At 43.8% G+C, this 25030-nt stretch overlaps 1 protein-coding gene across 3 annotated transcripts in view; it reads right to left on the reverse strand.

Annotated features, from left to right (window-relative positions):
• LOC135913647 (uncharacterized) overlaps positions 1–25030 on the reverse strand; it is a 186325-nt gene that overhangs the window by 102258 nt on the left and 59037 nt on the right. The window contains exons 15-20 of one of the 3 annotated variants that reach the window (XM_070541114.1): positions 19625–19731; positions 13750–13917; positions 11789–11917; positions 7728–7834; positions 3553–3720; positions 1567–1695 (exon numbers count right to left, since the gene is read on the reverse strand). Coding sequence is in view for 1 of the 3 variants with exons in the window: in XM_070541112.1 (XP_070397213.1) it covers positions 3553–3563 (11 nt within the window). In the remaining 2 variants the exon portion in view is untranslated. Of the gene's footprint in view, positions 1–1566; positions 1696–3552; positions 3721–7727; positions 7835–11788; positions 11918–13749; positions 13918–19624; positions 19732–21598; positions 21803–25030 lie in introns of those variants that run through there. The other 2 variants (XM_070541112.1, XM_070541113.1) reach the window with 2 other exon arrangements.

Below are 25030 nucleotides of genomic sequence, written 5' to 3' on the forward strand. Positions count from 1 at the left end.
CGTACCTTAACGATGGCTATATGTAAGGAAACAAAGAAAAAAACAATCACTGCGAAAGCGAAGGAAAATGCGGCCACGATGGGAATAGAATACGGCCGCAACGGAAGTTCAACATGTGCGAGGTGCTCCGTGGTATGTGGAAAGGTATAGCTGTTTCAGGACTTACATTTGGAAATCCGTTTGTTTACTTCGAGTCTGAGGAACTATAAAAACTTGATGGTAACTAACGGTCAGTAGGGCGCACTGCATTGGGCGCTCATGGGAAGACCTCTAATGAAGTCGTACTGCAGTGTCATATAGGATGGACAAGATTTGAAATTTGGGAAGCTCAGAGCAAAATTGATATCGGGGAACGACTGACGATTAGGATAGAACATGAACGAGTTAGGAGAGCTTTAAATATTTGTGCAGGAAAATATTATTTACTCACATGAAAACTTAAAAGATTAGACGCTTACCATCAAGTATGCGACCGGTATGATAAGCAACACGGCAAAAAAAAAATCAAAGGGAAAGTCAGAGAGCCTGACATAATTTCATGGGTAGCGGCAATGGAAAATAAACCAGTTATGACTAACTGCAGGAAAGGTAACAAAGAGGTTAAGAAAGAAACATTTGGGGTAACTCAAACGGAAGCTGTTTACTTTTCGAAGCGAGGTCAGACTGCGTAATGATGCCTTAGAACGTGTGGTTTAAAAGTGAGAAACACCAAAGAAGATGCATATGCTTGCTGCGATGAAGCTAGTGAAACGATCAAACATATTTTATTGGTATGTGAAGATATCTGCCCACGAGTTGCTTTAGGCTCCGCTTGCCTCTTTGAAGCGCTTGCGTTCGGAGATAGCAGGGGCAAAGTACATACGTTCGCAACAGTGATTAGTAAAGGGCTGTTTGAGGTTTGGTGGCAGCAAGATATCGAAGGAGGCCTACAATAACATATGTCCCCATAGTCATTAAGAGCGCTTGATTCTGGGGAAGGTTTCTCTGTCAAAAAATAAGATAGGTGATACATCCCGCAAAATAAAAAAAAAAGCTTGACGGCGCAACCCACCGCCTCGTTTCAAAGCAGAAACTCACAGCATCCCTCCATCCATCCACTCATCCCATATCCTAGCACGAGTGCATTGCTTTTGCTTACGATTGTACACTCATGATGTCTGCTGATGAATGCAGTGTCTTCCGCGGGCATTGTTTGAAGATTAGTGTGGAAGTTATAGGGACTGATAATTAATAAGAAGACTCGTAGAAAATCATGGTTTCGCAGGAAGTTGTGCTGTGCCCCCGAAAGGTCGCTCAAGTGTACAGTGCTTTCATGTCTTTGTTTTTTTCTAGGTGTGCTAACATTTTGCAAATGGGCACTGACCACTAAACCATACGATCGGATAAGGCGAAATGCTGTGTAACAATGATACCATTAGAATGATAAAAAAGCCATACGAGTAGCAGGATGACACCAAAAACAAATGAAAGCACCTTGTCATCTGCGGTCGAACGGTGGTGGTGTACTGCATCTGGGAACAATGTTTTACGACTACCGTAAAATAAAGCTTGGAATGTAGCACTTACCTTTACGTTATTGTCAGCAACTTCATTTGGAGGAACGTCGGGATGGATTATGGCAAGAACATCGACGTATCCCCCATCCGTTCCTTCGATTTCCGAGAAGTAGACGCTCATACATGAAAACCTTTGCCTCTGTAGAAAACATAGGCAAACGATATTTGTCTCGTAGATTTACCAAACAGTTTTCACCAGAAACCCTTAATCTTCCTGCGCTGCTCGCTTGTCGCACCGCTGCAGTTTTATTTGTAATGATACTTGCGGATAAAGAATTCCGAAGCGTTGAGGTATTTAGTAAAAGAATGCGCAAGGAAAAATTATTCCCTAAGAGACAAGCGTATTCCGACAATGCGACAATGTATAGCTCGACAACATAGCACTAGTTGTAAATGTATCAATTTTGCGAAAACGCGTGCCATAAACAAATGTAAGGATACTATTATATATAGAAACGGTGACGCAGGGATTCCAGCCGCACTATTTATTGGTCTAATTGCTGTGCCCTTGACTGAATTATAAACTGCAGTGCACCGTGAACTCCCTCGTATACTATTGCCATCAACAAGTGACAACTGAAAGGCGCAATATCAAAAAAACAATTATAGGTACAAGCTTGTAGCTGGATCGCACCTGAAAAACTAACGTGTACGAGGACTGTATTGTGATTATAGAGGGGTGGAATGATTAGGCCCGACACATTTGGAACGATCGCAGCCTGAAGAACATGATGCACTGGTCGCGCCCCAACTATATGGAGACGAAGAGCAAGGTGTTTAGGCGCACCGCACCAACACAGGGCTAATTATGCTGAACGAACGCTGGGTAACATTATCTATGCTGCGCACGCATACATTCACACACAACACACACCCTCTTCCAAAAGAATTGGGTATGTGTAAAATAATACCGATATTCAAAAACAGAGATATGACTGGCATGGCTAACGAAAGACCAATCGGCGACATCGCAGTTGTGTCGCTTTAGTGCGATAAGAACTATATGAAAACTGTAAGCGCGTTCTTGCGGTCACCGTGGTCACCGTCGCAGTCGCCGTGGTGTTCCGTATAAAGTCCGAGGTCCAAAAACGATAACATCGCCGCCGCACGTGATATGCTGTATGTGCGACTGAAGCACGCGAGGGAAGCCAACAATGGCAGCTCAATCTGGCGCGCGCAAAGAAAGAAAGTGAAGAGCAAGAGCGCCGTCCTCCATCGCGGGAAAGGCCGTGAAGGGATGGGAGGCAGGGAGTGGGAGGCAGCGTAGTGTTACGGCAGTGACCGCGTATTTCGCACGACCTGGCGCAAGGGGAACTGATGACCGCGGCATAATCGCTCACTGCATATATGAAGGAAAGCAGGTAAAGGCAGCGCCGGAGGGAAGAGGGGGGGGGGGGGGGTGCTTTCGACTGCGCCAGCAAGTGCGTACCTTTCACGGCCGCGCGCTGTGGCGCACGCCGAATTTTGAAAGGCGCCTGAGGACAGCTCATACTTTTGTGCGCTCTGTGTTCTCGCCACTTCTGAGTGAATTGATAGACTGCGCGAATGACACTTCGCTCGCTGCTGCTGCTGCGTGGTTGCTCACAGATGTCAGTGGATGCATGCAGGTATTACACGGACATTGTTTGAAAAAGATTGGGGAAATTGAAGGCACGATAGAATAATAATGAGACTGCTAGAAAGACATGGCGTCGCAGGAATTTGTGCAGTGCATCTGCAATGGTCTTCAATGCATTTTTTGCCTCACTGTTTTCTCCAAGCTGTCAAGACATTTTGTAAATGGACACTTCGCCCTAAATATAAAACCACACCATGAGAAAATACGAAATTCTGAGTAATAGCTGTCCCGTAAATATTGTACATTATTGTCACACGAACAAGAGGACGGTACGAAAATCAAATAAATGCACCTTGTCATTTGGGGTCGAGCGGTGTTTGTGTGCTGCGTCTGATGTTTTACGAGTAGCGTTAAACACAGCTCAAATGTCGCACGTACCTTTCAGTCATCGCCAGTAACTTCACTTGATGGAATGTCTAGATGGTTTATGAGAAGAAGATCCACATATCCTCCATCCGTTTCATCGATTCGAATTGCATTCGCGTTGCAGAGGAGATAAAAGGAGGCCGTTGCGAGAAGTAGACGCTCATACCTGACATTCAGCCTCTGTAAGGAATGAAAAATTCGTAACTACATTTGCCTCGTGGATTTGCCAAGCAGTTTTCACGACAAACCTCTTAGCTTCATGCTTTGCACGCTAATTACACAGCTGCAGGTTTATCTGCAACAACTGTTGGGGGACAAAGCGTAGTTGTCAACTCCTGCTGTACTTAGCGAAAGAAACGCGCACATATTAATTATTTATTAGGCGACAAACAGAATCCGACAATTAGTAGCTCGATGAAACTGCTCTGGTTGTAAATGTATCTATTTTGCTAAAATATGCGCAATAAGAAAATTGTTTATTCTGTCAGATATAAAATTACGACGTACGTTTTCCGGCACTTACTATCTATTGGGCAAATTCCTATGCCTTCGAATAGATAACAAGCTAGCTGGCGGCCAGCGTGGCAAGCAATGTGAAATTAGGTGCATTGATTGAATCAGTGATGCGGCGGTCCGTATTTTAAACGCTTAAATCCGGCAAAACAGAATTAGTGTAGCGGATTGGCACAGTTTAAGAAAGATTCTGCGTGAGCATAAAAAATAAGTGAACACGTGGACACTATGGGCACAAAACACAGATTAGATACGCAATGGCTATGAGCGGTCATCCATGCGCATGCAGTGTATAAAAAAAATATGAGCGGAGAATCGTGCATGCGCAATGACAGGAAACAGCAGCAGGATTCGTGCAATACCAAAACTGAAAATTTTGCCTGACATGCCAAAAGACAACCCTTATGTACGAATGCATCACTACACTAAACGAAACTAAGTGAAAAACAACAGAATGTAAGTAGGAATGCCGGAAAATATATAGAAGTTAATATTATTCAGCATAACAAAAAAAACTAGAAAGGAATTTTCAAAAGAAGATTTGGTATTAAAGAAACACGTGACATGCTGCCAGAAAGAGGAAGAATAAGGACTGGAACAACGTCAAGGGAGTTGCGAATGCAAAAAGATGCAGCAATCAGTTGTGCATTAGGTTTTGAACAAACCGACGAACAAGGAAGGAGCTGAATAAAAGCAACAGGAGTTTAGAAAAGGCGCTAAAGGGATAAGTATAAAGAAGGTAACATTTCTTACATCAACCGGCAGGCTAGTGGAGAGCTGGATAAATAGCTCGAAATTCAAAGGCAGCCGAATGAAGAAGTTACTCCCGTATGCACCCTGACCGAAACGCATCTACGACACTTGAAGCAGCCGCCTGGTAATGGCAATTTTGTCTCGGATGGGGGCAACAGAATGTGCGTACCCAGAAAAGATAGATGTCCAGGCATGCGAATTAAGTGAAATATCAAGTAGCAGAGGGCAAGAAACATAGGTGAGGAGCCGTTATAATTTAGATGCACATGCGAAGGATAAAGACGTGCTTGGAAGTGACATACCCATATATACGTATTTATAACCGGAATGAAATGAACGAATGATTGATTGTATTAGAAGCGATAATAGTGGGTACAGGAAATTGGGCGAGGTGATATTAGTGGGAGGTATGAATGCACACATAGTGGTTCTGTAACGGATATATTGGTTACAAGGGTTCTTACGCGCTCTATTTATGCGATGAACACAACCTTACAGCAGGTAAAAGGGAAGAATATGTGTTGTGAACAAGTAACATAGCTATAGGCAAACATGCAACCATGTATCAACTATGCCTTATTGTGAGTTCCACTGATCGATCTGGAGCGCGCTTTTTTGCTCCGTAGCAAAGAAATTGAAGTCGACTGGTGTATCTAGAGCACGTTGTCGTTTACCACTGATCGATTGTTATCGACCGGCTTCGCGACGGAGCGCTCCTCGTTTATCCGCCGAGTAGAGACGGATTTCACCAGCACTCCGACTATAAGTTGGCGTCACTTCCGCATTGGTCTGGTGGTTTGACCGTTTTCAGCTCATTTTGAAACCTTGTTTGGTAACCTAAATGTTTCCAATGGGCCAGAGACAGCAGGGAAACATTTTACGATGTGTGACTAAACCCCCTAAAGTACATGGGACAAATGTTTACCCATAATTGCAACACATTACAACACAGAGTTTTTGTACCTACTAGCCTACTGGGGCTTTTTACTGAACTAGTTTGCTTTCGTAAGCGAAACATCTTTCGGTTGACAACTCAATGAAAAAACACTGAGAAAAAGTTGGTAAGGTGGCGCAACCATGGCTTGCTTTGTTGTCGACGAATTAAGCACACGTTTTCCAGATTGTTAACAGGAAAACGATGCAAGTTCTTCTCACCGGAACACCCGATTGTATGAGATTTTTTTTTATGACAACGACAATGAGCCTGCATTACAGCTTTACATAGACAACGTTGGTGCAGAAATTGATTCAATTGATGCAATTGACGCAATTGATGCGAGGCACTAAAGCCAGGGATTCGTGCGTTTATCGAATACGGTATGAACATGATACCGCTGTCTGCTGTATTTTTAAAGCCAATGTAGAGCCACACGATGCCCTGTTCATGATAATCACACTCGACATCGATATCGCATATCGAACTGTCTTTTGCAAAGGGGTGAAAAGCAGAGTTTTGAACAAGCGTTCAGTTTCACCTGTAAACCAAACTACAGAACACCTAAAAGATTTGTCAATGTAGATGGAACGCATAGAAAAGAATATTGTGAAAAGCGGGTTGCAACGTCCCCATAAGAGACATTGTACAATGATGTGCTAACCATTTTCATAGCTCTCAATATTTATGACTAAAAGAAAGATAGGGTAAGTTTGCTGCAGTTACTTTTTGTACCACAAATTAACCTTCACTTATTGATGGTTACATTCTCTCTGACGGGACTAACAGGACAAGAACAAGCTGTATGAATTAGGCCCGAGTTTCTAAAAAGTGACCTGGAATTGGCAGCATTTGGAACAGGTGATTGGTGTTACGTGCAGTAATTATTATTATTCGGTCGTTAGTATTCCGCTCTACAACGCTGAAGACATTTCAGGCGGCGGCCAAGGATTTCGACAGTAGATGTATGTGCGTTCGGCTATGTTGATTGTGCATTGGTTGTGCGTGTACTGTATTGCATTATGTCTTAGTGCATGGCGTATCATATATGACAGACATCCCTCTTGCATAACAGAAATGAAAATAAGGAGAATCCTACTGCCACCCTGACCATGTGGCTTGCCCGCGGAGGTGATTCTCAAATGGCGATTAACACCCGTCGCCTGTATCAGGTTCATCGGAACGCCAACTTGGTTACGTATACTCTCAGCAGCTATTGCATAAGTATGGCTGACACGCCATTTCTTGTTGTGCTGCAGCGTCGGCGCGCCATCATTACGTGTCTAAAGCTGAAACAATAAAGGGTGACGACCTATAATGTTAGCGCCAAAGCATTCGGCAGCGCAATCAGCAGTTCTCGTGTCTTGGGCAGTTATTATTGATGCATAACATCGCAAGGCCGCATTCTAGCGCATACAACCTGGAATACTAGCTCGACCGCTATACATGCGCTCTATCGCACGTTCTATATTGACCCTGGCGCTCGCCATAATGTTTTACTTCCTCCGTGTGCAGTTTCGAATAAGGGGAACGCGCCGCGAGGATTGGGCCATGTTCCAAACTTTTGTGAATAGCCTCATGTAGCCCATCCCAGGTGAAGTCTTTATTTTTTCCCGTGATTCGCAGAAATGCTGCAGCTGTGTACTATCCGCTGAAGGGACTATTTTACAAAGCTAGAATTGTTATCGCGCTAGTAGAACAAAAATTTCTTTGGCGAGTGGTCTCCTGAGGACTCTGAGGAAAACAAGTATGATATTGTATCTCATTTGCCATGTCATTTTTTTTTCACACCCGACCATCAGTGAAGGGTGCCTAAAGCATGGTGGGTCGTATGGTCGGCAACAAAGAATAACACAACCAATCAGGGCAACCAGAGCGCAGAATAGTGCATCACATCAGTGTTGCTGTTACGGAATTCTGAGAGTGAGTTGCATATGCAAATTATCAATGACACTCTGCGAAAAGACGTTCAAGTCGCGCTGCTCACCGTGCCTGCCGTGGAGTAGGTCTCCGGAAATTGAGTCTCCACGTGTGACATACTCTTCGAATACACCGTACCATAAGTGTGCCCATTCGTGTATACGAAAGTGTAGGCTGGAAGAAAAAAATAAAGTCATGCAATGAACGCATGCATTAAAGCACACTTTTATTTCTGCACTCCGATGCATGTTTACAAACAGCAATACGGACACAGAAACTGCACCACCCGAAACTAAAATTGAAAGCTGTTTGACAACACTTGTCTAAATGAAATGAGAATATCTGGAGCTACAGGAAATTAAGAATAAATGGGAACGAATAAGTGAGCAGAGGAAACGCAAGCGTAAGCCGTGGATGCTACGAGAGATCAGTGCGCTAGGGCAAACGTTGAAATTTCGCTGTTAGCCTTATACGTAGCCGGAAATGTTCTTGCGGGACATTGCCTCAGCGTTCACTTGACAACGGTACCACTTCTCATTTTACTTTGTCATGCTTACTTTTTGTGGCCCTTAACGAGTCGTCTGATTCACACCAGAGCGTAGCTTTTCCTGCGATCACTCAGTCAAGCAAGGTGGCTTATACGAACCTTCACTACACCTCAGGCAAGGATTCGTGCAATACGTGTGCGATGAGCCTACGTGTTATTCGACAAAGACAAGTCGACTAGCTAAAACGTTTTCTCCTGCTTTCACTTTGTCCTCGTTTTCCTCATCGCATTGAGTTTCCATCTCACGCATTCCCCGTGTTCTCCCTGGATTTGAAAAGCCAACGCCGCAAAGCGCCACTTGAATGGAGGTAGATGAGACTCGTTTTCTTGACGGCAACTTTGAACGATCCGTGACACATGGGCAACTGAGATGCTTGCTGCTCATTGATGGCATGGTGCTTTAATCACCAGCAGCACTCGCTCAAAAGCAAATGAAAGCATGGTCAGACCGATGGACGCCCGTATAATTTCGAATACAGAAGCAAGGGGAGCAATCGGTGGCATTTTTGCTTCAATGGATAAAAGAATGGTTTTAGAAAAAGTAATGGGAAAAACACTCCATTATTACGGTGACTTTGGTGGTGCATATCGTCAAAAGGGAGCCAATTCGGAAAATAATTCCAATAGGATATGCCTTGCAATCTCACCGGCTACAATTCTTGAATTGCAATATATGCTATAAGGTAACTAATTAAATAATTCAGGACGTTTTCATTTTTAAGTGCCCTAAGACTTCAAAATTACCGTCGTATGAGTCTAAACGTAAGCACATTTACGTAATCATCTAAGTAAGCTTCATCCAGCACCAATTCCCACAGTTGCACGCGATCCCCCATACATTTTTTAAGCACGTTTTACGTCTAAAGAATCGTTACTTTTTTCAGTGTGGCGAAAAAATATCGCTATACTGCGTAGAAAATTACGGACGAACGTCCCGCTGCTCCTTCAACAACGCAAGTAAAAACGGACGAGTTCTCGTAACATCCACGCGACCTCGCCCTCTATGATAAATCAGCGAGTACTAACTACCTAGGTGACCTAACGCGTTGCACAACAGGTGCCGCCACTCCGATTTTATGTTTTCGTGTTTCTTTTTTACTCACGAAAGCTTACTTTTCACCACTCATGACAAATTTGTAATTATGGAAGCTCCATGCTTCAAGTTAAATCGACTGGACATTTTCATAATGGGTCAGTGAAGTTTCAAGTAAATTCTCGCAATCGTAAGTAATTTCGAGTGGGCAAGCTTTTATGTGTCCTCTACTGGCCCACGAATATATTCGTGAAGGGTACAGCTGCCGATAACCTCTAAACGTCACGCATGATCAATTCCTGAAAGGCATTTAGAATATTTTTCAAGCAATCAGCCATCTATTATATTATCTATGAATGTTTGATGTATCAAAAGTAGCATATTGAACCAAATTCTTTCCACAAAACGTCGTCGCGAATTGTTTGAAGCATTAACTTCATTCATCTAAGCTTCAGGGGGCTCTAACTTCGTCGCCTTGGATTCATGAGGACACCTCGCGTTCCGGGAACAGAGTGGTGGCAGGATTTTAACCGATTACTATGAACTTAGCTCACTCCTGCATGCAAAGATGTTAAAAAAATATGCGTTACGTTCGCTTAATGCTTCAAATTTAAAGAAAGCTTGAGCTTATCCCCGCTCTTGTTTATGATGCGCATGGTAAGGATGGAAAGCGCGCTAGAAGGAGTGAACATCAGGTTTTATCTCTCGTACATACAGACGGGCACGATAATAGAGCAGCAGCTCCCAAGTTTTGTTTTGTGCCGACGGCATTGTGTTGCTCGCTGAGAGGCAAACTAATACGCAACGTCTGAATAATATCTGTCGACAGGAAAGTGGAATATTCGGATGGAATTTTAGCGTTAAGAAATTAGGTAAATGGCATTTCATTTGTTGAGAAAGTGAACAGACTGTGTCAAAGCAGGACTGGGTTATGCCTCCGGCAAAGGAACACAGAGACCTGGATGCGTAACTTAACGATGGCTATAGCTAAGGAAACAAAGAAAAAAACAAGCACTGCGAAAGCCAAGGGAAATGCGGCCACGATGGGAATAGATTGCGGCCGCAACGGGAATTGAATTGGTGTGAGGTGCTCCGTGGTGTGTGGAAAGGTATAGTTGTTCCAGGACTTACATTTGGAAATCCGTTTGTTTACTTCAAGTCTGAGGAACTATCACAACTTGATGGTAACTAACGATCAGTAGGGCGCCCCACATTGGGCGCTCATGGGAAGACCTCTAATGAAGTCGTACTGCAGTGTCATATAGGCTGGACAAGATTTGAAATTTGGGAAGCTCAGAGCAAAATTGATATCGGAGAATGACTGACGATTATGATAGAACATGAACGAGTTAGGAGAGCGTTAAAATATTTGTACAGGAAAATATTTACCCACATGTAGATTTAAAAGCTAGCACGCTTACCATCAAGTATGCGACCGGTATGATAAGCAACACGGCAAAATAGAACATCAAATGGAAAGTCAGAGAGCCTGACATAATTTCATGGGTGGCGGCAAAGGGAAAGAAACCGGTTATGAGTAACTACAGGAAAGGTAACAAAGAGGTTAAGAAAGAAACATTTGGGGTAACTCAAATGGAAGCTGTTTACTTTTCGAAGCGAGATCAGATTGCGTTATGTTGCCTTAGAACGCGTGGTTTAAAAGTGAGAAACACCAAAGAAGATGCATGTGCTTGCTGCGATGAAACTAGTGAAACGATCGAACATATCTTATTAGTATGTGAAGATATCTGCCCACGAGTTACTTTAGGCTCCGCTTGCCTCTTTGAAGCGCTTGCGTTCGGATATAGCAGGGGCAAAGTATATACGTTCGCAACAGTGATTAGTAAAGGGCTGTTTAAGGTTTGGTGGCAGCAAGATATGCAGACAACAAACGTTCGAAGGAGGCCTACAATAACATATGTCCCCATAGTCATTAAGAGCGCTTGATTCTGGGTAAAGTTTATCTGTCACAAAATAAGAAAGGTGACACATTCCACAAAATAATAAAAAAGCTTGACGGCACAACCCACCGCCTCGTTTCAAAGCAGAACCTCACAGCATGCATCCATCCATCCACTCATCCCATATCCTAGCACGAGTGCATTGCTTTTGCTTACGATTGTACACTCATGATGTCAGCTGATGAATCCAGTGCCTTCTGCGGCATTGTTTGAAGATTAGTGTGGACGTTAAAGGGACTGATAATTAATAAGAAGACTCGTAGAAAATCATGGTTTCGCAGGAATTTGTGCTGTGCCTCTGAATGGTCGCGCAAGTGTACAGTGCTTTCATTTCTTTGTTTTTTTTTTCTAGGTGTGCCGACATTTTGCAAATGGGCACTGACCACTAAACCATACGATCGGATAATGCGAAATGCTGTGTAACAATGGTACCATTAGAATGATAAAAAAAATCATACGAGTACCAGGACGATACCAAAAACAAATGAAAGCACCTTGTCATCTGCGGTCTAACGGTGGTGGTGCACTGCATCTGAGAACAATATTTTACGAGTACCGTAAAATAAAGCTTGAAATCTAGCACTTACCTTTACGTTATAGTCAGCAACTTCATTTTGAGGAACGTCGGGATGGATTATGGCAAGAACATCGGCACATCCTCCATCCATTCCTTCAATTTCCGAGAAGTAGACACTCATACATGAAAACCTTTGCCTCTGTAGAAAGCATAAGTAAACGATATTTGTCTCGTAGATTTACCAAACAGTTTTCACCAGAAACCCTTTATCTTCCTGCGCTGCTCGCTAGTCACTCCGCTACAGTTTTGTTTGTAAAGATTCTTGCGGATAAAGAATTCCGAAGCGTTGAGGTATTTAGTAAAAGAATGCACAAGGAAAAATTATTCCCAAAGAGACAAGCGTAATCCGACAGTGGGACAATGTATAGCTCGACAAAATTGCGCTAGTTGTAAATGTATAAATTTTGCGAAAACGCTTGCCATAAACAAAGGTAAGGATGTTGTCATATGTAGAAACGGTGACGCAGGGATTCCGGCAGCAGTATTTATTGGTCGAATTGCTGTGCCCTTGACTGAATCATAAACTGCAGTGCACCGTGAACTGCCTCGTATACTATTGTAGTCAACAAGTGACAACTGAAATGGGCAATAACGAAAAAACAAGAATAGGTACAAGCTTGTAGCTGGATCGAGCCTAAAAAACTAATGTCTACGACGACTGCACTGTGATTAGCGTGGGGTGGAATGATTAAACCCGACACATTTGGAAAGATCGCAGCCTGAACAATATGATGCACTGGTCACACCCCATACCATGGAGACGAAGAGCAAGGTGTTTAGATGCACCGCACGAACACAGGGTTAATTATGCTTAACGAACGTTAGGTAACATTATCTATGCTGCGTACGCATACATTAACAAACAACACACCCGTTTCCAGAAGAACTGGGAATGTGTAAAATAATACCGATATTCAGAAAGAAAGATACTACTGGCATAGCTAACGAAAGACCAATCAGCGACATCGCAGTTGTGTCGTTTTATTGCGATAAGAACTATATGAAAACTGTAAGCGCGTTTTTGCCGTCACCGTCGGCGTGGTGTTCCGTATAAAGTCCAAAATGCTAACATCGCCACCGCACGTCGTATGCTGCATGTGCGAGTGAAGCACGCGAAGGAAGCCAACAATCGCAGCTCAATCTGGCGCGCGCAAAGAAAGTGAAGAGCAAGAGCGCCGTCCTCCATCGCGGGAAAGGGCGTGAAGGGATGGGAGGCAGGGAGTGGGAGGCGGCGTTGTGTTACGGCAGCAACTGCGTATTTCGCACGACCTGGAGCATGGGGAACTGATGACGGCGGCATAATCGCTCACTGCGTATATGGAGGAGCACAGGTAAAGGCAGCGCGGGAGGGACGGCAGAGGGGGGGGGGTGTTCGACTGCGCCAACAGGTGCCTAGTTTTCACGGCCGCGCGCTGTGGCACCCGCCGCATATTGAAAGGCACCTGAGGACAGCTCGTACCTTTATGCGCTCTGTGTTCTCGCCACTTCTGAGTGAATTGATAGACTGCGCGAAGGACACTTCGCTCGCTTCTGCTGCTGCGCTTGCTCACAGATGTCAGCTTATGCATCCAGGGTCTTACGCGGACATTGTTTGAAAAGGATTGAGGAAGTTGACGGCACGTAAGAATAATAAAGAGACTGCTAGAAAGACATGGCGTCGCAGGTATTTGCGCTGTGCATCTGCAATGGTCGCGCAAATGTACCATAAATTTTTTGCTTCATTCTTTTCTCTAAGCTGTCAAGACATCTTGTAAATGGACACTTGGCCCTAAATATAAAACCAAGCCATAAGATAATACGAAATTCTGAGTAACAGCTGTCCCGTAAATATTGTGCATAAAATTCACATGAAGAACAGGACGGTAGGAAAAACAAATAAATGCACCTTCTCATTTCCGGCCGAGCGGTGTTTGTGTGCTGCGTCTGATGTTTTACGAGTAGCGTTAAACACAGCTCAAATGTCGCACGTACCTTTCAGTTATCGCCAGTAACTTCGCTTGATGGAATGTGTAGATGGTTTATGACTAGAAAACCGACATATTCTCCATCCGTTTCATCAATTCGAATTGCATTCGCGTCGCAGAGGAGATAAAAGGAGGCCGTTGCGAGAAGTAGACGTTCATACCTGACATTCGGCTTCTGTAAGGAATGAAAAATACGTAACTACATTTTCCTCGTGGCTTTACAAAGCAGGGGCGCTATAACGTAAAACTATTCCAAACTTTTCTGTTCCAATTCTGCTATCAGCCCTCCGCGATTGGTCAAAAACTTTTTTCAACCACGCCACACTTCACCTGTCTGTCACGCGACGTCACGAAAACCGCAATACCTCCCCATCTGATATGATGTGTACACACTGATTATGCATGATTTGACAGAATAAAGAAAAAAATGGCTGTGGCTTAGGTAAGGTTAAGCCCAGGATGCGAAGCATACTAGCCTTTATTTTAGTTGTTGAACCACTGTTTAGCCTGGTGAACTGCTGTTGCTTGGCTATATTTGGTTCGGCTAGACGAAGAAACAACTCATGCATTACTTCTTCGCCTTCAAGAGTGGAACGCGACAGCGTTCCCGTCGACCCGCCAAGGGGTGTAAGACAATGGGCTACAGGGCAGCGACTACGCGCCCCGCATTGGACGCGGTGAGCGTCGAGCAAAGCAGCGTTCGGCGCGGCAACGAAATGTGCGCCTGAGCAAGAGACGCACGCCTTAGAAACAGCGCGTTTCTAAGGCAACACCGCATTCACTAGAGGCGCTTTTGTACCGCTTTGAAGCGTTGTACTCGTGGCTCAGTGGTAGCGTCTCCGTCCCACACTCCGGAGACCCTGGTTCGATTCCCACCCAGCCCGTCTTGCAAGAGTTGAGCCAAAGCCACTTCTCCTCTGTCGTGACGTCACGGTGTCACGTGATTTCATGGTCACCGCCGCGCCTGAGGAGCTGGGTTGAGCCCTCGTAATATGCTTCGCATAAAACAGTTATTTCTGATTCGACCCCTTTTCGCCATTAGCGCTCGGCTATTGGTAAAAAGTTTTCGGCTGCACCCACTTCACCTGCCTGTCACGCGACGTCACAAAACCGCACGAACTCACCACGTCAAATTGACGTGCCCGCGATAAAGATGCATTAATATGCCGAACAAAATTGAATTTTTTTCGAAATAGCCGCAGGCTGCCCCGTTCCAAAAGTAATAAAAGATGGCTGCCGCTGATCGCTGAGACGCTGGCTAGTCGCATCTGCCGGAGAGCGTGCGTGTATTTGCGTATAATAAAACTTCTTGCTTGACCGTGTAACATTTTCAAGCACTTTCGGCACGTTTACTACCTCATTATGCCAACTCTTCTTTGCTGAGGGTCAGTTTTAGCGCCATCCTTAAGCTTCCGTTGCATGCCACCGCGATTTTCGGCCAGGCACCACAAGCTAAGTAAGGGAAAGCCGACCAATTGTAGACGCCGGCACCACCCTCTTTAACCGGTTATCGATTTTCAGTGCACTGGCTCTGTCCCAGTGTATCCCTCTCTCACTTGAGCGTTCTCCTCGCCTCTTGTGAGCCAATTAGATAGGACAAACCGCTCAGTGTAGGATAAGTTATTCGTTTTTCAAGCAAACAAAAGTGACCTCCTATGAACGAGGAGAGCGTTTGATTGGTCTGTTCAGACAACCCTGCGGGTGACCGCCCGGTGCTTGCGTCAGTGATTACGCAAATTTGACGTCAGGAAATTGGAATAGAAACTTATTGGAATAGTTTTACGTTATAGGGCCCCAGTTTTCACCACAAAGCCCTTAGCTTCATCCTTTGCACGCTAATTACACAGCTGCAGTTTTATCTGCAACTGTTGGGCGACAAAGCGTAGTTGTCAACTGCTGGTGTACTTAGCGAATAAAACGCACACATAATAATTATTTATTATCTTATTATTAACCGAATACGACAATGCGTTGCTCGAAGAAACAGCTCTGGTTGTAAATGTATATATTTTGCTAAAATATGCGCAATAAGAAAATTGATTTTTCTGACAGATATAAAATTACGACGTACGTTTTCCGGCAGCTACTATCTATTGGACTGATTCCTATGCCTCCGAATAGATAACAAGCTAGCTGGCAGCCAGCGTGGCAAGCACTGTGAAATTTGGTGCATTGATTGAATCAGCGATGCGCCGGTCCCTATTTTAAAGGCTCAAATCCGGGAAAACAGACTTGGTGTAGCGAATCGGCGCAGTTAAAGAAAGATTCTGCGCGAGCATAGAAAATAAGTCAAAACGTGGACACTATGGGCACAAAACACAGATGAGATACGCAATGGCTATGAACGATCATCCATGCGCATGCAGTGTATGAAAAAATATGAGCGGAGAATGATGCATGCGCAATGACAGGAAATAGCAGCAGGCTTCGTGCAATACCAAACTGAAATTCTTGTCTGACATGCGAAAAGACAACCTTTGTGTACGAATGCATAACTACACTGAACGAAACTAAGTGAAAAACAGCAGAATGTGAGTAGGAATGACGGAAAATATATACAAGTTAAAATTATTCCGCAGAACAAAAAAACTCGAAAGAAATTTTCAAAAGAAGATTTGGTATTAAAGAAGCACGTGACATGCTGTCAGAACGACGAAGAATAAGGACTCGAACAACGTCAAGGGAGTAGCCAATGCAAAAAGATGCAGCAATCAGTTGTGCAGATTAGGTATTGAACAAACCGACGAACAAGGAAGGAGCTGAGTAAAAGCAACAGGAGTTTTGAAAAGGCTCTCAAGGGATAAGTATAAAGAAGATAACATATCTTACATCAACCGGCAGGCTAGTGGAGAGCTGGATAAATAGCTCGAAATTCAAAGGCAGCCGAATGACGAAGTTACTCCCGTATGCACCCTTACCGAAACGCATCTACGACACTTGAAGCAGCCGCCTGGTAATGGCAATTTTCTCTCGGATGGGAGCAACAGAATGTGCATATCCAGAAAAGATGGATGTCCAGGCATGCGAATTAAGGGAAGTATAAAGTAGCAGAGGGCAAGAAACTAAGGTGAGGAGCCATTATAATTTAGATGCACATGCGAAGGAAAAGAGGTGCTTTGAAGTGACATACCCATAGGGAGGTATTTACAGCCGGAATGAAATAAACGATTGATTGATTGATTGATTGATTGATTGATTGATTGATTGATTGATTGATTGATCGATTGATTGATCGATCGATTGATTGATTGGTTGATTTTATTAGCAGCGATGATAATGGGTACAGGAAATTGGGCCAGGCGATATTAATGGGAGGTATGAATGCACACATAGTGGTTCTGTAACGGATATACTGGTTACAAGGGTTCTTACCTGCTCTATCTATGCGATGAACACAAACTTACAGCAGGTAAAAGGGAAGAATATGTGTTGTGGACAGGTAACCTAGCTGTAGGCAAACATGCAGCCATGTATCAACTATGCCTTATTGTGAATTCCACTGATCGATCTGGAGCATGTTTTTTTGCTTTGGAGCAAAGAAATAGAAATCGACTGGTGGATCTCGAGCAAGTTTCCGTTTACCACGGATCGATCGTTATCGACCGGCTTCGCGACGTAGCGCTCCTCGTTTGTCCGCCGAGTAGAGACGGATTTCACCAGTACTCCGACGATAAGTCGGTGTCACTTCCGGATTGGTCTGGTGGTTTTACCGTTTTCGGCTCATTTTGAAACCTTGTTTGGTAACGTAAATGTTTCCAACGGACCAGTTAGAGCAGGGAAACATTTTAGAATGCATGACTAAACCCCCTAACGTACATGGGACAAATGTTTATCCATATATGAAACACATTACAACACAGCGTTTTTGTACCTACTAGCCTACCGGGGCTTTTTACTGAACTAGTTTGCTTCCGTAAGCGAAACATCTTTCGGTTGACAACTCAATGACAAAACACTGACAAAGAGTTGGTAAGGTGGCGCAACAATGGCTTGCTTTGCCGTCGATGAATTAAGTACACGTTTTCCAGATTTTTTTAAACAGTGAAGGAAGATAATGTGTGATAAAGTGCTGTGATAGTACAAATAGTACAAAACAAGTACAAAATAGCTTTTTGCCAAGAAAGCCGCATAGGGACATTTGTGTGCCATTATACAAAGATGGAATTCTGGGTAATAGACTCTCGATTTTAACGAGTTTGATTGCTTTATACCTTTATGTGTGGCCTGTTTTATATGAGATGAAAGTTTCTTTTTCTCATTGTTAACAGGTAAACAATGCAAGTTTTTCGCACCGGAACACATGATTGTATGAGATTTTTTTTTTATCACAACGACAATGAGCCTGCTTTACAGCTCGACATAGACAACGTTGGTGCAGAAATTGATTCAATTGATGCAATTGACGCAATTGATGCGAGGCAGTAAAGTAAGGGATTCGTGCGTTTATCGAATACGGTATGAACATGATACCGCTGTCTGCTGTATTTTTAAAGCCAATGTAGAGTGACACGATGCCCTGTTCATGATAATCACACTCGACATCCATATCGCATACCGAACTGTCCTTTGTAAAGGGGTGAAAAACAGTTCCACCTGTAAACCAAAGTACAGAACACCTAAGGGATTTGGAAATGCAGATGGAAGGCATAGAAAATATTGTGAAAAGCCGGTTGCAACTTCCTCATAAGAGACATTGTAGATTGATGTGCTAACCGGTTTCATAGCTCTCAATATTTATCGCTAAAAGAAAGATGGGGGTAAGTTTGCTGCAGTTACTTTTTGTACCACAATTAAACATTCACCCATTGATGGTTACATTGTCTCCGACGGGACTATAAGACAAGAGCACGCTGTATGAATTAGGCCTGAGTTTCTAAAGAGTGACCTGGAATTGAAAGCATTTGGAAAGGTAATTGGTGTTACGTGCTGTAATTATTATTATTCGTTAAATAGTATTCCGCTCTACAACGCTGAAGACATTTCAGGCGGCGGCCGAGAATTTCGACAGCGGATGGATGTGCGTTCGGCGATATTGATTGTGCATTGGTTGTGCGTGTACTGCATTCCATTATGTGTTAGTGCATGGCATATCATATATCATAAACATGCCTCTAGCGTAACAGAAATGAAAATAATGAGAATCCTAATGCCACCCTGACCACGTGGCTTGCCCGCGCAGGTGATTCTCAAATGGCGATGCACACCCGTCGCCCTTATCAGGGTCATCGGAACGTCAACTAAGTTACGTAAACTCTCAGCAGCTATTGCATAAGTATGGTTGACACGCCTTTTCTTATTGTGCTACAGCGTCGTCGTGCCATTATTACGTGGCTAAAGCAGAAACAATAAAGGGTGACGAACAATAATGTTAGCGCCAAAGCATTGGGCAGCGTGATCAGCAGTTTTCATGTCTTGGGCAGTTATTATTGATGCACAACATCGCAAGGCCGCATACTAGCGCATACATCCTGGAAATACTAGCAAATCCCAGGAGAATTTTTTTATTTTTTCCCGTGATTTGCAGAAATGGTGAAGCTGTGTACTATCAGCAGAAGCGACTATTTGACAAAGCTAGAATTGTTATCGCGGAAGTACAATAAAAATTTCCTTGGGGAGCAGTCTCCTGAGGGCTCTGAGGAAAACAAGCATGATAATGCCTCATTTGCTATGAAATTTTTTTTCCAACCCGACCATAAGTGAATTGTGCCTAAAACATGGTGCGTCGTATGGTCGGCAGCAAAGAATAACACAACGAATGCGGGCAACCAGAGCGCAGAATACTGCAACATTTCAGTGTTGCTATTACGGAATTTCGAGAGTGAAATGGTGATGGTAAGTATCAAGGACACTCTGCAAAAAGACGTTCAAGTCGTGCTGTTCACCGTGCCTGCCGTGGAGTAGGCCTCCGGAAATTGGGTCTCCATGTGTGCCGTACTCGTTGAATACACCGTACCGGTAGTGGGCCCACTCGTGTATACGAAAGCGTAGGCTGGAAGAAAAATGAGGTCGTGCAATGAGCGCATGCATTAAAGCACACCTTCATTTTCTGCTATCCAATGCACGTTCATAAACAGCAATACGTACACAGAAACTGCACCACCCGAAAGTAAAATTGAAAGCTCTTTGACAACACTTGACTAACTGAAATGAAAATATCTAGAGCTACAGCAGACGAAGCATAACAGGGTGCGACTAAGTGAGCACAGTAAATGCAAGCGTAAGCTGTGGAAACTACGAGATACCAATGCTCTATGCCACCCGTTAAAATTTCGGTGTTAGCCTTATACGTGGCCGGGAATATTCTTGCCTGATATTCCCTCAGCCTTTATTTGGCAACGCAACCACTTCTCATTTTACTTTGTCATGCTCACCTTTTGTTATTACGCAGTCCAATTGGGCATTTTTCTTTTTATTTTGCATGCCTTTCGTTTTCAATAGCACCATGTGGAAGATTCAGTAGCCCTTGCAAGCAGGACGGTAATGTTTTTAAGCTTCGTATCCACTGTGAAATTAGGTGCCTTCAGTGATGGCCACTCTTAACATGTAGTGCGCGGCAGGACTAGCTCATGCGAAACAGTATTGTTCTCGGGTGCGCTATGTGGTGATTTCGAAACCGGCTCATTGGGATGGCTTGTATTGGTAGATAATCGAATTCCATATCCAGCAAATTTCTGCGACATATATTGACAATTTAAAAGCCATCGTTCGTTGTGAGAACGACATCTGCGGAGTGTAATTTACGCTTGCTGGTTAGTTATCATCGACCACTCAGTTTCCGAACCTGTTTAAGGCTATGAAAAATCTGTGCGGTGAGACTGCGGAACCATCGACAAAATTAAGAACAACACTCTCCTAAATATTCTGCTTACTTACCAGGTCATGCTGAGCGCTTTTGGAATACTCAGCAAAGGCAACGTCGAAAAAGCGGGCTAGCTAACCTTTTTCTTGTAAGACGCTCATTAACGTTCATAACAGTTCTCATGGCAACCTGGCTTACTGGGAAGTGCATGGTCTAACAGGTCGGGCATTGGGCTAGCGCGTTGATATAAGCCAGTTTGAAGCGAACCATTTATTCAGCTTCTGTCTTGTAGGGGACGATCAGTGTGTGCCACAGTTGAATAAACCTATAACACGCCCACTTGCGCCACAGGGCATGTCCGGCTCTTCGACGAACCTGCAACAGTGCTATAGTAGCGGAGGCTCACAATGTCCGCCAAGGAACGAACACGATCGACAAGTCATGAGCTACGGAGAGAACCTTCCAGGCTACGGAGCACAAACAATAGCCTAAAGCACGGCTGGCCAGCCACCTCTCGTAATCATCTCCGATCACAACGAAATACACACTGGCGCCGGCATCAATCGTCCGCTTGCAAACATCTTTCGTGCCAACTTAGCCCATTGCCATATATATGCATATGCACCGCTGCATATACTGGGCATGCGTCGCTGCTGCAGGAGAAAAAAAAGTGCTTAAAATGATTTTTTCCGGTGCTGGATTATCACATGGTACACATTCAGACAGGATGCTTTCATAGACATTCACACAAGATATGCGCGTCACGTGAAGACTTCGCAGCGAGGCTGCTACACCCGGCGCTTCCAGAAGGCGCGAGCGAGAGGACGTTGGAGACCGACACGCTTGACACGTGACGAATATCGGTGGCGACAATACGGTGTGTCGCTATGTTGATTCAATTGTAATCGCGTCAGCGCCGACATTTATGTTGAGATGGGTTTTGGCAGATTATTTTTTGTTGTTTTCATCTTTTAACAGCAACAAAGAAGCTGCGTACCAGCGGTTTCTATTTTTTCGTCATCAGGGAACTGTGGTTTACGACATACTCGCATTGAAGAGGAATGTAGTCTCCTTTTCCCCGCAGCCTTTTGACGTCACCGTGCAGCGTTGATCGTCTCCACAAAATGAGGAATTCGCGATTCGCACTTCGTTTTTCCTTTCTCTTAGGCCACGCTTTCGGAAATTCAGTGATGAACTTCTCGAAGTGAACTCAGCCGCTAGCAGCTGTGTGCAAGAACCGGTATTCTGATCGAAGCGTGACCTGCATGTTCAAAGGTGTCACTCAGTCCTCGTAGGTTTTGAGGGATAGCGGCTACGTTCCAACGCAAGTATAAGTGCACGCGCCACCATATTTTCTTGAAGAGAAGAAAAAAAAATGTTCCGTAACATTTGCGATTTCCTGGTAATCTAACGTTTTCTTGATTTTTACGCGAACTTCTGTTCATATTAGAAGCAACTTGGCTACATCAACGACGTACATGTAAAATAAAATTGAATCATAATATAAGCTTAGCTATGCGATTGGAGCGCAACGCCTATCCAGAGGTATCGCGATCAGCAAACGTCAAATAATAAATCAAATGTTTCGCCGAAGTTGGGCGATCATTTCAATGGGACAAAGATGATTAATAAACGTCTTCACTTCCTTTACATTACCCGTCCTCCCATGTGTTACAATGTTCGTAATCGTTGATTGGAGTTCCAGAGGCATTTATATTTATGAACAGAAAGGGGTATGGCGAGAAAAATAAATAATGGATGGTGATGCTGTTTATTATTATTATTATTATTATTATTATTATTATTATTATTATTATTATTATTATTATTATTATTATTATTATTATTATTATTATTATTATTATTATTATTATTATTGGCGTCGATGTCGACGTCACCACGCATCCGCCTTGTTTAAGCTGGGTGGGGTGCTCGCTCCCACTTGACGAGGCCGAGTGCATCCCAGCAAGTTGTGTGCGCTACGAGGGTGTGGCGCACGTCACCCATACCATCTTCGATATTTCATTTCCGTCCAGATAACGACCCGCGCAGCAGCAGCAGCCAGCAGCCTCGCAAACACGGCAGAATGTGGAACGGAGGCTTCGCTTCATGAAGGCGCACTCACACTGGAGAGCTTTACAAAGCGCGTCTAGGCAGAACCCGTTGGCGACACAAACAGGCGCATTGACATCGGAGTTCTCTTTGTGCCTGACGCATTGTCTACTGCCTCTTCCCCCCCTCTACCTCAACTCTGACGAGATGCGCTCTGCGTGTACTGAAGCTTGTTACGTCATTTGTCACAGGTTTGTTCCCAATTATGGTATGTGCAAGAGCATTTGGTGTGTACGCGCATCAAAAAGCCGAAATACACTGAACGCACAAGCAGCATTGGACAACATATTACGTGCACTATTACCGTGACGAGGTTCCCTAAATATAACTCACCACACTCAGGCTCGTATAGCTCCATGACGCTTTAGCATCGAAAACACTCGAAACGTAGCTACGACGGCATCTGTAACCAACAACAACGTCATCGCACAATGCTATACATAGCAGACTTCTATTGGTTGTAGAAAAAAACAATGTTGCCGATGAGAAGTACTGCTGCGTAATTCAAAGATGTAATTGGTGCCAATGACCAGTTGCTGCCTCACAAGAGAAAATGAGCAATAAATGAAATGTAATGACCACTTTTACGTTGATGTCTTCCCATTCTTTTTTAACATTGCTCAAGTGCACTAAATAAAACGTGCTGGCACGACCATCCCGTGCGTCCTCCTCAGCCATTCGCACATTGTCTAATTCGCTAACGATCGGTTTAATAATTCTCCGTTCGTCACCATTCCTTCGTTTTCTTCTAAAAACATCAGCAGCAACACTCAAACCTCGCTCGCTGTGCGCGCAGGAGGGAAAAGTGGTGTTTTAACGTGCAAGCAAAATGCGCCCAACCATGGTTGTGGTTACTCAATGCCATTAAGCTGGTAAATGAAATATGTTCGAAGCATAGACATTGCAAATATGAAACACAAGATTCTCTTGGAATCAAATATGCAAGACAAGATTCTCTTGGAATCATCGTAGCACCCCGGAACAAATTATAAATTAAATATTTCTGTATACTGGCTCATATTTCCCATGTTTTGTTTCATGAGGTCATCTCTTCTCTTGGAAGCCAAAAAAGTTCCCAAAACAAGTGCACGGTAATTGTTCTTGGCAATCATAATAAACCTAGAATTGAATGAAATACGCTGAAATATTCTTATTGGAATGATTACACAGGAAACATGTGTAGCCTGCAGTTGCATTTTCTGGGCTTCTCTTCATTTCACGGCATATTTTTATCGCCAATTGCTCTTATAGAATGTTAGACATAGGCCTACAGAATGCTCAAGTTTCAGATGTCTCGCAATCGTCTGTAGCTCTCTCCCTCTCTCTCTCTCTGTATGTGTGCGTGTGTGTGTGTGAGAGAGAGAGCTTTCGTAGATGATTACGTAAATGTGTTTACGTTAGGCTCATACGACGGCATAATTTTTACGTTTTCGGGCACTTAAAAAACAAAACGACCTGAATTGTTTAATTGGTTCCTTTATAGCATATATTACAATTCACGAATTGTAGCCGGTGTAGGCGGTCTCTCTCTCTCTCTCTCTCTGTGTGTGTGTGTGTGTGTGTGTGTGTGTTTGTGTTTGTGTGTGTGTGTGTGTGTGTGTGTGTGTGTGTGTGTGTGCGTGTGCGTGCGTGCGTGCGTGCGTGCGTGCGTGCGTGCGTGCGTGCGTGTGTGTGTGTGTGTGTGTGTGTGTGTGTGTGTGTGTGTGTGTGTGTGTGTGTGTGTGTGTGTAATATTTATCGCGCATAATACAATTTATGAATCGTAGCCTGCGATTTGGCAACACGTATTGACTTCAAACTCCAGGATGACATTAGTTTCGATGCATTATTTACAAAAATTTGGGACGAAATACATAAATATTCCATTTGCCATTATGACTCAATGGATAAAAGCATAGTTTTACAAAAAGTCATTGGAAAAACACCCCATTTTTACGGTCACTTTGATGGCGCATAGCTTCAAAAGGGAGATAATTTGGAAAATAATTCCAAGTGGATACGCCTTGCAAACTCACCGGCTACAATTCGTGAATTGTAATATATGCTATAAAGGAAGCAAACGGTGACGCAGGGATTCCGGCAGTATTATTTATTGGGCGAATTCCTGTGCCCTTCACTGAATCATAAACTGTAGTGCACCGTGAACTGGCTCGTATACTATTGCCATCAATAGGTGACAACTGAAAGGCGCAATATCAAAAAAACAATAATACGTACAAGCTTCTAGCTTGATCGAGCCTAAAAAGCTAACGTCTACGAGGACTGTAAGGTGATTACAGAGGGGTGGAATGATTCGGCCCGACACATTTGGAACCATCGCAGCCTGAAGAACATGATGCACTGGTCGCGCCCCACACTATATGGAGACGAAGAGCAA

Source organism: Dermacentor albipictus, chromosome 6 (assembly GCF_038994185.2).
Source record: "Dermacentor albipictus isolate Rhodes 1998 colony chromosome 6, USDA_Dalb.pri_finalv2, whole genome shotgun sequence".
NCBI lineage: Eukaryota > Metazoa > Arthropoda > Arachnida > Ixodida > Ixodidae > Dermacentor > Dermacentor albipictus.